This window comes from Pelecanus crispus, chromosome 10 (genome assembly GCF_030463565.1).
Source record: "Pelecanus crispus isolate bPelCri1 chromosome 10, bPelCri1.pri, whole genome shotgun sequence".
Taxonomy (NCBI): domain Eukaryota; kingdom Metazoa; phylum Chordata; class Aves; order Pelecaniformes; family Pelecanidae; genus Pelecanus; species Pelecanus crispus.
The window spans coordinates 18,738,510-18,751,837 of record NC_134652.1 but is presented as its reverse complement, the minus strand read 5'-3'; the positions used below and the strand labels follow the sequence as shown (position 1 = coordinate 18,751,837).

The 13,328-nt window shown below is 34.7% G+C and overlaps 1 protein-coding gene across 9 annotated transcripts in view; it reads left to right on the top strand.

The window, feature by feature from the left end:
* Positions 1-13,328, top strand: part of IDE (insulin degrading enzyme) — a 66,261-nt gene that overhangs the window by 41,634 nt on the left and 11,299 nt on the right. For 7 of the 9 annotated variants that reach the window (XM_075717561.1, XM_075717565.1, XM_075717564.1 and 4 more), the window contains exons 15-21: positions 2,546-2,686; positions 3,227-3,371; positions 5,481-5,591; positions 6,993-7,113; positions 9,437-9,528; positions 11,881-11,992; positions 13,112-13,279. In XM_075717561.1, the coding sequence (XP_075573676.1) occupies positions 2,546-2,686; positions 3,227-3,371; positions 5,481-5,591; positions 6,993-7,113; positions 9,437-9,528; positions 11,881-11,992; positions 13,112-13,279 (890 nt within the window). Of the gene's footprint in view, positions 1-2,545; positions 2,691-3,226; positions 3,372-5,480; positions 5,592-6,992; positions 7,114-9,436; positions 9,529-11,880; positions 11,993-13,111; positions 13,280-13,328 lie in introns of all 9 variants that reach the window. The other 2 variants (XM_075717569.1, XM_075717567.1) reach the window with 2 other exon arrangements.

The window sequence follows — 13,328 nt, the reverse complement described above, 5'->3', positions numbered from 1 at the left end:
GATTTGTACTTTCATCTCAGTGAACCCTTTTAAAAAGTCAGGAGTACTTGAGCTTTGCTGACTAATGTAATGGAATTATTTGCCTCTTTCCTCCTAGGAATGGTTACAGGTGGAAAGCTGGCTTTCTTCTTAGGGTTGGGGGTGAGGGTTCTTTCCTTTTCTTTAAAAATAAGATGGTAATTGTATATGAACAGATGTGAGGAGATTTTGACAATACTGGGTACATCATCTCCAAAAGAAATTGTAAGCAGTTTTGTCTGGTTTTGATACTTAAGAAAGATTCTTAGTGAATCTCTCTCTCTTTTGAGACTGGTCATGATGTTGGTCATTGGAGGAAATGGTGAAATCTATAGTATTTATTCATGAGACTTGATGAAATTACCCATAGCTCTTGTGGGCAAGTGAATTGGTAAATAAAGCCATCCTAATAACCTGGGTTTTCATAAAAATTTCTGGCCTCAATTCTAGATCAGAATATGATGGCTATGGTGCCTTATAGCAGATTACAATTCACACTACAGACTGCTTCAGTAAGATAGAAATAACTAGGAGGACTTCTTCTGCCTGCTGCCCTGCTCATCATGAATCATTGGAAGAATTCCTGACCCAGATGTTACAGCAGCAACTGCTGTGTAGATGAATTAAGAGGAGGTTGATGAGGGTGGTTTCTCCCTCAAACATACAAATCCGCTAAGAACAATCTGAGTATATGAACCTCCTGAAGTCGCCTTGTTCCAAAACTGAAAATCCTTACATGGCACAAGCCTTGCATTAAAGAAACATCACAGTAAAAATCTCTGACATGGGACTTATCATCCAGCGTGAAGGATGATGTTATCTTTTGCTTTTGTTTTGTTAGCTTTTGCTTTTGTATGAATTATGACTTAAGAGCTCAACAAGTATCCTTTTTTAAAAGGAAGCAAAATAACAATGTAATGTGCTGTTGTTTTGAAAACTTTCTAAAGGTGATTACAAACTCTGCACTTCAAGTTTCACAAGGTTTAGAGAAATGGATGTTAAAAATACAATGCTAATTATTTTTAACTGGATACTTGCTACCTTCCAGTTTAAGAAATATTTCAAGCAGCTTGAGTTGCTTGTAAGGTAACCCAGGATCAACACTTCAGTGTCAATTCCAGCTATGTCACTTACAACTCTGTTTGAAAGGGGAAAAGACTAGACTTTAAGATTTTTCAAATAGATTATCAGTGATTGAGTTGTTCTGCTCCCTCAAGTCTAGTCAAAAAAAAAAGGTAAATTATAAATAAGCATTTATTTACAAAGTTGTCAGTAATAGAAGGCAACTCCCAGAACAGTGTTATAATAATTGTTTTCTGTTATTTTTCACTTGAGGATTAATGATTTAGTAATCTTCATTATTTTCAAAACTCCCTGTTGGACTTTGTCAGCTAAATGAGTATACAGAAGTTATAACTGATACGGACATAGAAATCATTCAAACTGATTAAGTCTCTATTCTAGTATCAAAACGGAAAAGAATATAATGAGTTTGGAGGAAGGTTTATGATAACACAGGATTGACCTACATCTTGCTTTGAATTCAGTCTTAATTAAAAAATTCAATATTAATTGGATTTGCATCATTGGGCATATTGAAATTGCTCAGTTTTGGGAAATTCTCATTGTAGGGAGAAATGCACATAGCAGAGTTGTTGGCTTTTTTTTGTTGGTTTTTTTTTTTTCACTGACCTGTTTGCTTAAGTTACACAAGCCAAAGCCCAGAATAATTAACCCAGTGGTAGTAAAAAAGCATATCGTAGACTAAGATTTGAATTTACATGTACTTCAGAAGCTTTAGAAATAAATACTCAATCGTAGTACAAAAAAACTTGTCTTGACTTGACTTTTAAAGCACACAGATATTTAACAAGTGGCACAGTTGAAACATGGCTTGAGTCTTTGAGTTGCATTTCTCTTTTTGAGAAATTTATGACAGTATTGTATGTGATCAGATGCTTCTAATACAACAGTAGAGCTTGTGTAGTTATTGCCATTAAAAAGATAACACAAAAAATTATGGTGATATGAAAATGGGTTTGACAAACTTCTGAGCTGAACTTAGTATGTACTGCATATTTTTCATACCACAAATTGCTAATCTCTTAACTTTTTAATAGAAATGGCTTCGTTTTCTGATAATGTAGAAGTATAAATTAAATCAATGTTCAGTACATGGGCTTTCAGTCTATTAAATTATCTTGTTATTCAGGGTGTATTCGCTTTATTTCACTCCTAGTGAATTCTGACTGTGCAGCAAAGTAAATATAACGTGTTTTGATTTATGAGCACAAATAAGAGTATCTCTGGAATCTTCAATATATTTAGGCATCGCTCAAAACGTAAGCAAGCTAAATCATTATTTTCAGGCATATTCATATTTGGCTTCAAAATAGGAATGCTTCATAATGGAATCCATGAGCATACTCACAGTAAATACTGTTTCCTTCAGATCAAACTTAAAAGGCCAAAAGAAACTGCAAAATAATTTTAAACTGCATATTTTACTTTCAACATTTTCTTCCAGCCCATTTGCTTACGTGGATCCCTTGCATTGTAACATGGCCTATTTGTACCTTGAACTACTCAAAGACTCCCTCAACGAGTATGCATATGCAGCAGAACTAGCTGGCTTGAACTATGATCTCCAAAATACCATCTATGGGATGTATGTAAGTACCCAAACCAAGGAAAAGCTTAGAGCCTTAAAACTACTTCCACTCATCAACATTTTTATATTGATTTGATGGAAGGACTTTTATTTAAAAAATGGGTCTAAGGCTGTTACTCCTTTTGATCTTGGTTGTTAACCATCCTTTCTTTAATTTGAATTTTAAGTTGAATTTTGTTCAAAGTCTTCGACAATCTTTCCATTCTTATTAAGCAAATTTTATTCTTTATTTTTATATCATTCATGAAATTAATTAGTTATAAGATTTCTTCCTCCATTTAAAAAAAGAAAAAGGGAACCCTAATCCAAGCTTACATATTTATTTCAGTTTGTCAGATATCTACTAAAAACCTTCTGACTGATGGGGTAGAAGACCCTCTTTTCATGCTATTAAATAAATGGTACACTTCAGCTTTCCTGTTCAAGAACTACTGATCATGAGGCTGCATATACATACTCTTCAGTCATGTTTCTTCATCCATTACTTTGTCACTGCTTGAGGTATCAAAGCATTTCTTTTGTTTTTCTTTTTGTTAGTCGCTACATTTATGCTGATCCTCTCCATTGCAACATGACATACCTGTTTATCAGGTTATTGAAGGATGATTTAAAAGAGTATACATATGCAGCACGCCTCTCAGGTTTGATCTATGGCATTGCATCAGGAATGAATGCAATACTTGTAAGTAAGAAAAAAACGCAGGAGGAAATGAAACAGCTTGGGAGTTGTTGAGCTTGGAGAAAACATTTGACTTCTGCATTTCTAAATGAGATGGTTAATGTTTTTTTTCCTTGCATATATCTCATGAGTTAAAGGCAAAGCAAAACTGTATTTTAATCAGTACCGAGTGACCGGTTTAAGACTGCAGTGTCTTGTGAACATGTGTGCAGTGCAATTCTAGTTCACATTTTTACTTGCTTGCATGGTAATCTTGAAAGTACTATTGCTGGTTTCTATATAAAAAGATTAACTTTTCTGTTGAATGAATCTCAACTTACGGATTTTGTTATAATTCTCTTAATTCTGCTGGAGTGAGCTGTGGGAATGGATTGTGCATGTGTTCATTAGAATGCAATGTTGGATATTTATGGCTTTTCCTTAGTGTTTGTTTTTATTACGTGTTTTAGAATCTGTTTTAACGTGCTGACAATACTTACTTGATAAATGGTTATTTCTTACTCAGCTTCTCCTATGAGATTTATGGTAGGAGATTTTAATAGTCTCTCTTGAAGTTCTGTTAAAAGCCTTTGTTAACCATCATTTTATATACCAAAATGTGTTTTGAAATTTCCTGTAGAAGTATTATTTTCCAAAGCATCTTAGTAAGAGAATATACTGTATATTGTCTTTACATTTTCTGTATGAAAGAGTGCTGCAATTTCTTTTTTTATCCAATGCAAATCTCATTTCCTGTTAGCATTCACTTAACTTACTGCAAACATGGTTATCTATGCTCAGTATCAAAGCTTGCTGATGTTTCCATGGTCAGAGTTAGTTCCTTTAAAAAAAAAAAAAAAAAAAAAAAAAAAAAAGGGGGGGGGGGGGTGTGTAATTTTCTTCATTTTTAGTCACAGTTTAGAAGTTTAGAGTTAGTTTAAATATTAGCTGGATTTTGTAGGGTCTTTATATTCTTCTACTGTAAGGATTCTGTTTTCACGTATTCAAATCAGTTTACTCCATTTTGATATCTGGGAACTTTAATATTCTTTTCTATATCATAAGAAGTTTTGTAGTCAATAGGTGTAACTGTACAATGTTGATACTTTAAGCAAGGACAGATGCTACACTGAGAATAATCACCCATGGTGATTGTTGAACAGTTTGGGTTCTTACGCTAATTTATGGTATCAGCCTTTGGTCATAAATCCATTTATGATAGCTTTTTCTTCAAATTCATGGTTCAGGTATGTTTCAGCAACTAAAGAAAAAAATCTTCCTACCGGAAAGCAGGAATTCACCTGTATGTCGGTTTGTGTCCTAAAATTTAGTTTTACCCTTAATAATTAAAGGGCACAAATCCAGGTAAATTCCTGTTTTGAGACAGCAAATTCTGAAGGTTTTTTTCCCCCCCTAAAAGGCCTTCTAATGCCTTTTTTCACTAGACAAACTTACTGTAGTTTGATGCAATCATATAGTAATTTTTAAGTTTCTGTGTTGTTTTTTTTAAATGACCAAGTTTTATTTCGTGTACACTTTCAAAAAATGTGTATGATCAGATCAATATCTCATTACAATGGTAGACTAACTGCCTTGGTGTTTCAGCCCAGTACCATCCTGGTTATAAATTGTGCTGGCTGCTGTTGACAGTACACCTTTCCTTGTAGTACTGCTTACTTCCACTTACATAAAATATTTTTTGAGCAACAAGAAAAACAAGAAACAAGGTTAAAAGTAAATTGGAGAGAATGTTTAAGAAGGCTGTGAATCTGGATTTCATGAGAAACCTAGAGTAAAACCATTTTGGTACTCCAAATGTACAGTTTGCTGACCGAACTCAATACTTGTAATCATTAAAAATCTGTATTCCGAGTACAATTTGCTTACATCAACATGAAATTACATTAATTCTCTGCATTCATAGCTCCTGGGCAAATACGCACTATTACATTCATCAGTAAGTTATCTTTTGATGGGTAAGGGGATTTTATTTTGGAGTGAGCTGATGTTGAATAATGTTGAATTTAGAGTGAGTGTTGAAAAGTATATTGTTCATTGAATTATACAAGACTTGGTAATTGTTTTATTCTTTTATCTTCCACATTTAAAGCAAATTATGCGCTTTTTCCTTAGCTTTCTGTTAAAGGTTATAATGACAAGCAACATATCTTGCTCAAGAAGATCATTGAGAAAATGGCTACTTTTGAGATTGATGAAAAACGATTTGAAATTATCAAGGAAGCAGTAAGTACACGAGAAATTTACATTTTGGAGTAATTTAAAATTGAATGCGTTGACTTGAAATGAAATCTGAGGGCTGATTATCCATGGAAATACAGAGTGAAATTCTGTCTCATTGGGACTGCAGAAGCTTTTTTCTTATTTCTTTTTCATGGCCATGAGTTCCCTGGAGTGTTTATATTACATTCTTCAGCTAAAAATAACTGGCCCTAGAATCTTCTTTCAGTTGGTCTGTCTTATGATTGATCAAGGGATTGCAAATTGCTTTGATAGGAGTGGAAATATAAGAAGAGGGACAGGGGGGGAAATCCTAACTTTATATCCTGTTTTACAATTTGTAAAGGCCAGCACTTTACTTAGGGCTCTTTGTGCCTAAGATACATTAATTGCCTGGAAAGATTTAACTGGATGTTACAAATGTCAAGGTGAAAAAACCCAACCCACAGCTCTGTGAATGATCTGGTTTGGATTGTTTTCTTTTAGTTTAAGATGTTTCCCTGATTGTCTTTACAGTTCACTTGAACTTTGTCTCTGTATTATGCATGGTTTGTCATTTTATAGACTTTTGTTATATAGACCTTTTGTGTATGTAAAATAAAAATACAAAAAGGTCAAATAAGATGGGGAGATTGCAGCTTTTCCCCTCATGTCTACAGCTAGCAGATAAGGGAAATACCAGCTTCTGGCTTCAGTTTGGAACAGATAGAAGGATGCATCCTTAGCAACTTCATGCTCGCTGTTTCTCACTCGTGTGCCCTGAAATGAGTTACTTTTCTCCTGTACTGGAAATTATCCCAGCTTGCCAAAACCATTAGTTTGCACTTTCCAGTTCCTCTGATAGAGGAAGAAGTTTTTGCTTATTTTATAAAGATGCAGCTGGACTAGAAAGGAGTTTCTTTGGAGAAGCTCACTGATTCTTCTCTCATACCTCCTTTATCCAGGCAAAGAATGCAAAGAATTTCCCAGATGCTCCTGTGTTTTTCTAACCAAGTCAGCCCAGGGAAGCAACTGGGAGAAAAATACATTTTCTGTTAGTGATATTCCCCCAGCCCACCCCTGGACAGTCATCATAGAATGCATATTTCTTGGGTAGAGCAACTTGACCTAAATACTTATTTAGGTCTAACTGCAATAATTTAATTTCCAGTCACTAATTTTATGGAGAAGTTTGATTTCATGCTCATTTCAGCTGTCTTAATGGTTACTGCTTAATCTGTAGGCTCAGAAGCCCACATTATTACTAAGGTAATTTAACACAATTTTTTAACAGCTCTAACAAGCAAGAGAATGTTCTTGACATTTGAAGTGTATGTTTTTGATGGTACACAGAGTTGAGAGTACAAGGTTAATATTTTATCTTTGGAAATAGAGTTCTATAATTTGAATTTAATTACTTTGTTTTAGTATATGAGATCGCTTAACAACTTCAGGGCTGAACAGCCTCACCAGCATGCAATGTATTATCTCCGACTCCTGATGACAGAAGTTGCTTGGACCAAAGATGAATTAAAAGAAGCTCTAGATGGTAATGTTCTGCCAGTTTTAAACTTTACTGGTTTTATTTTTTCTTACGGAAAATGTCTTGTTACTAAACTAATGAAGGCATCTATTTTGAACTCTGCCCATTATACAAGTGAAGCCCCTGCAGTGCCAGACCTGAGCTGATGCTGGTGGGTGTTGACGCCTCTGCACTTGTCCTCCAGTTTCTAGAAAGTATAGTAGTTCAGGCAAAAGGCCTGAAATGGCAAAACTTGCAGGTAAAAGTTCAGGCAAAACTTCAGTGGCTTTGTGGACATAAGCCTGGGTATGGTGAATCTAATGCTTAACCAACACTGCTAAAATCATTTGGCTCTCGTTGACATCTTGCAGACCCATTGGAGTGTATCTGCATTGTACTTCCCAATGTGCATACTATTTTGTTTCTTCCATTATCGGGGAATCCTAACTCCTGATTCAGTAGCTAATAAAGAACTGTAGATAAGAAAGAAAAAAAGATGTAATTTCTGTAGATAATAACGATAATAAAGAATAAAGAACATTGTGGTTCTTAACAAAGAGCAGGCACGCCACTATATGTGGAGGAAGAAGAAATTTCAAATTAAGAGATTTAATTGATTTTAGTAATAGCTGAAGAACTCTCCCCTGCCTGTATCTTACTGTGTTACCACAAAAGGCTGTTACTGGGACAGTTTGCAAAATACCTTGTAATATCTTCTTGGAATACACAGAGACATTCTTTTCAAGAAGAGTATCTGGCTTTTGTATTTATTTGAGGGGGTGGATTCAGAATACATATCCATAGCTGTCAAAGAGTGACATACGTTATTGTTTGAAGTTGTGATGATGAAAACTGCTTCATCAAGATAGACTCTATGGATGCCCTGAGCTGGCTGCACAGGAGTGTGTGTTTTTTCTACAGGATTGCTCCAGGACAGAAATACAAATGTTTATTTGGATAGTTTCTTGAATGATTGCAGGCGTCTCTGAGATTAGCAGTGGTGCCAGTGCTGCCTGTGAAGTCAGTGACAAAACTAATGCTAATATTCACAGGAGTGGGTTCAGCTATATGTAGGTCATTCCTTTTTTAATGACTACTGAATTCTGAAAAAATAAGAGATTTTCTGTTCCGTGTGTAAGTTGTCTTTATATGATTAATGCTACTGTATTCAGCATAAGAATGGCTAAAAACGGAATGCTGGAAAGGAATGCTGTCTACTTAGCACTGCTGGAAATCTGCTTGAAATACAGGGAGTTTATGCGTGATTTCCGCCCCCCCCCCCCCCCCCCCCCTTTTCCTCTCTCACACTCAATGTGACCATAATCTTTTGCACTATTAATAAACAATTCTAGAAGCAAAAATTAAGATTAGGATTATACAACAATAAAAAGTTGATTTGGAATTGGGGAAAAATGTGGAAATGAATTTTTTACCGGTGGTCAGTTACCCCTTTTAAGAGAGGGAAAGACTGATAAGCACGATACAGGCTTTTCTAATACAAATCACAAATCTGTTAGATAAGTATGCATCCCCCACTGAATAACTGAGTGACCTCATAATCTTGATTGCATTTGTCTTTTCAAAACTTTTGTGAAATACAGGAGTATTACTAGTTTTTATTTTAGTTGAGAAAATGACAAAATGAGAAATTAATAGATTTGGTGATATAGTGTGGGTATTCTTGTAGTGTCAGGGAATTAAGAATAGGGATACTGACTTTGGGATGAACACCCCATCCATTCAGCCATCCTTTCTCTCTTATTCCATTGATTCTGTATGTTAAACTATACTTTGTATTATATATGAAAACTGCTTTGCAAAGACAGGCTAACATAGAATGTGTGTGTATGTGTACTCTGGGATATATTGCACAAATATTTTTCTTGTGTATTGTTTGTTACAAATATACTATCAAAACACCATATTTGAGTTGAGGTTCTTTTTTTAGTCTGGATGGTAAATGCACAGTGTGTTTCTTGAGCGTTATAAACTACATGCTGCTTGCTTAGTTAATAACTAAGGCTTTATCTTGGAACACCACCTGAGTGATTGCAACTGTTTTCTCTGGAGTTTGTTCAGCATGATTGGAAAGAAGGCTTTTTTTTCTTTTCTTTTCTTTTTGGAATCTGGGTCAGACGGTATGTGAATTCTAAGTGAAACAAACTATATGATAAGTGCTGCTATTTAGACCTGGAAACTTTCCAATGTTGCATTTTTAAGGAGAGATTAACTTTTTCATGATGATGAGTTTCTCCTCCTCTAAGAAATGCACCATATCTAATGATGAGTTAGATACTTCTTAATGTAAAAATGCAGGTAATTGATTTAATTGTCTAAATATCTATTCTAGATGTCACTCTTCCCCGCCTCAAGGCCTTTATAGCTCAACTGTTGTCACGGTTACACATTGAAGCTCTTCTCCATGGCAATATAACAAAACAGGTTGGTGTGATACTTTCTTTAATAAAACAATTTTTATTTAAAAGCAGCATAAAAAATGGAAGGCTAGTTTAATCTTCTCAGATCGTAAAGCAGTTTTGCCAAATGTGATTTCATAATTTGACTTCGTACTTTTTTATCTTTATGGGAGTTTTGTAGTGTCATTTTTTCCACTTTAGATTTATTAGGCTAAGTGCTGCCCTTGTATTGCTCTTGGAAATTTAATAAAAAAACAACCTATGATCTAAATATTTTAAAGTCTATGTTGCATATCATTACTGTGATGTGATCAAGCTGCAGATCCTGCTTTTCCATTTAAAAGTTTCGGGCTAACTAGTAAAAATTTAACAATCCAGGATCTTTCCAAATGAAGTACTTTGCACAAAGCTAAACCTGGTGGGCCATAAAAAGTAAGTGTCAGCTCTCAGTTTTGTCTTTTTGGGAGTAAAAATTGGAAAACATTTGTTCTATCTTCCATTAAAATGGTAACATTTTATATTGGCATAGGAAGTCTAACCAAATGCTTGAGTATATGTACCGGTAAATGTAGTACCTTTCTTTTACATATTTGCGTTCTTTTTCTGTAGGGCTGGTATAGCAGTATTTCTATGTCATACCAGCTTTGTGATACTTTACTAGCAGGAGATGTTATAAATACTGCTAGTGACTGATGAATGTATGGAGAAGAAAGTTAACTAGTAAGGAGCGGAAAAATAAAAAGACAAAGGAGCCAATAGCACTGGATGCACAAAGTTTTCTTTTTCAAGGATGTCTCAAAAAAATTTTTTTTTTTTAATTTCACAGAGTATTTTTCATGTGGAGAAATGTAAAAAATAGTCTCACTTTTTTCCTTTCTTATTTCTTACACATTTGTATATGAAAGTCAGTTCCTTCTGAAATATAACTGAATGACCAGATTTTTTAGATTTCCACGATGATGCAGTCATAGCAGAGAAATGCATTCGTTAGTTGGCATAATGGGTGGCTGTTGAAGAGTACTGCAGCTAGAGAACTGGGAAGGGTGTACTGTTACGCCCATAGCTGTGTAATGTTTAGAAATGATCTGCAAACTTCCCTGAATAGATGCGGGTAGGAAAAGTTCTCTGTCCTTCATGCCCGTGATGTGATCATCACTGACAAAGCTCAGAAATTTCAACCTGGACCGAAGAATTTTTTCCAACTAAAATTAAATCAAAATTTACATACTTTTGTGACACCTTTCAATACTGAAAATTTTTTTTAGTGAATCTGTACTTTTTGAAAAATTAGACCTATCTGGCTGCTTAAAATTCCCATTTCCTGTTGAATTAATTTCATTCTGATACTCATTTTTTGACTGGTCCTTTTATTTATTTGCTGCAAGTGGGTGAATAGTAAACTAATCCTGTTCAGAACATCTGTCTGAACAGTCTTGTAAATATTTTGTTTTAATATGGTGACTTGATTGGAAGAATATATAGTATTTTTCTCTTAACCTTTCAAACTGTGTTTTGTTAGACCTCAATCTTTTTGTCTTTGATATTGGGTAGGGTTTTGTGGTGGTATTGGGAGGGGGCATGTGTTTATTAAGCTTTCAAACCTTTTGCACGTTTTTGACAAGATCATTTGGTGTTGTGAGTTTGTGGCAGCATGGGCTAAGAGATTTTAGCTTTCAGCCAAAACTACTTTGTAGCAAGTTACTGTCATTTCCAGTACGCAGGCTACAAGAACACATAACCCTTAACAGGTAAAGCTTTTGAAGTTAAATTCTTGAATGAAACTAATGATTCTTAACATTTTTTCACTACTTATGATTTATTATTATTATTTTAATCCATCAAATAAAAGAAAGTGTCTGGGCAATGTGTCCTACTACTGCCAGCACGTCGATAGAATGCATGTTTGAACTTAACCGTGAATTTGTTTTCTTAAAATTCCATCTGATGAGTGTCATTTGCTTTGCAAACGTACATTGTAGGTATCTCGTTTTCAAACTTTGAAAGGTGAGTACATCAAAGTGGTGAAGGGAAAGGAAAAAAAAAGCCCATTGAACTTGATTCTAACAGTGTTGGGGAGGAGTAGAAGTAGTTAAACATGTAAACAAGATAAATGTAAAAAAAAAAAAAAAAAAAAAAAACCAACAGAAAACCCTCACCCTCCCTAACCCCCACTTCCTCTCATCTACTTCCACTCTATTTTTATGAAATTACAATATCTCTACTTTCTATTCTTCATCCCTCCCTCCCCCCCCCCCCCCCCCTTTTTTTTTTTTTCCTTTTCTCTCATGTCGCCATCAGTAATTGGAAAGTCTTATCCTCCTGTTAGGTACAGAATAACTAATGATCATTAAAAATCCTCTTATGTTTTCTCTTCCAGGCTGCGTTAGGAATTATGCAGATGGTTGAGGACACTCTCATTGAGCATGCTCATACAAAGCCACTCCTTCCCAGTCAGCTAGTGAGGTACAGAGAAGTGCAACTTCCTGACAGTAAGTTAAATGATTTATTTACAATTTTTTAATGCACATTAAATTGAGATTCTCTGTTTGCTAATAGCATTTTTAAATGAATATTATTCTCTTGCTAGGAGTTTGTTTCAAAATCAGACTTACTTCAAATTATTTTAAATTTTAAATTAAAAAATATAATTAGGGTGTGCTTTTGTTAATAAAATTATACACTAATATATCATCTTTCTGTTATACTTGAAAATTAATTTGATTTCATTTTTAATATGTGTATGTAAATTGGACTTCTTGGGGGTTGGAACTAGATGATCTTTAATGTGCCTTCCCACCCAAACCATTCTATGATTCTGTGATTCAATCCTAATTCACTTGGTATGATTTATGGAAGCAAGAGCCCTGTCCCACTCTGTGCTACACATAGTAGACACATTTGAATAAGCACCATTCTTGGAGCACTTTTGAGTATTAATTGACCATTCAGTGAAGGATTGTCCTAAACGACTCTTGCCTTTTGAGGGGAAAAAAAAAATCTGTTATGCAGGTAACTTTTGGGTTTTTTCCTAACGTAAATTCTTTTGGTCTCTTAATATTGTACATGATTTTACTTCTATTGCACAAAAACATCTTATATATAAGAAAGGACGTTCAAGGAATTGGTGGGAGTTATACAGGAATGATGACGTATGTAGCTATACAGCCAAAGCCAATTACCCATAGCTGATCATCAGCCTGCAGAAACTGTATGGCAGTTTCCAAATACCAAATTTGGCAGTTTCCAATACCAAAGAAGCTATTGGTATTAAATGCTGAATTATTTTTAATGTTCATAAATGTTTCTGACAAATTGTCTTTAGAAACTATTTACGCAGTAGAGGCAATGCAGAATTCCACTCCAGTTCCAAAAATATTTGCTTGAGTAGAAGCAGCCAGTTTCAATTTACTTGCTGATATGCTCAAGCTATGACATTTCGATGTGTTAAAATCTTGTGAAAAGCATGCTGTTAGTGGAAATTCTGCTTTAACAGTCACAAGCCAGTTATTATAATTCCATTCCACAAGTGATAGACCATTATCTTTTTAATTGTGGACAATAAGAATGTACATTTTAACGAACTTAAATGTTTTAACTTTGTCTTCTAGGAGGTTGGTTTGTGTATCAACAGAGAAATGAAGTTCATAACAATTGTGGCATTGAAATATATTACCAGACAGACATGCAGAGCACTTCTGAGAATATGTTTTTGGAGCTCTTTTGTCAAATTATCTCGGAACCATGCTTCAATACTCTGCGCACCAAGGAACAATTAGGTAAGTTTTCCCATAGTGATTGTGTCTCTGTATACACACATACACGCAT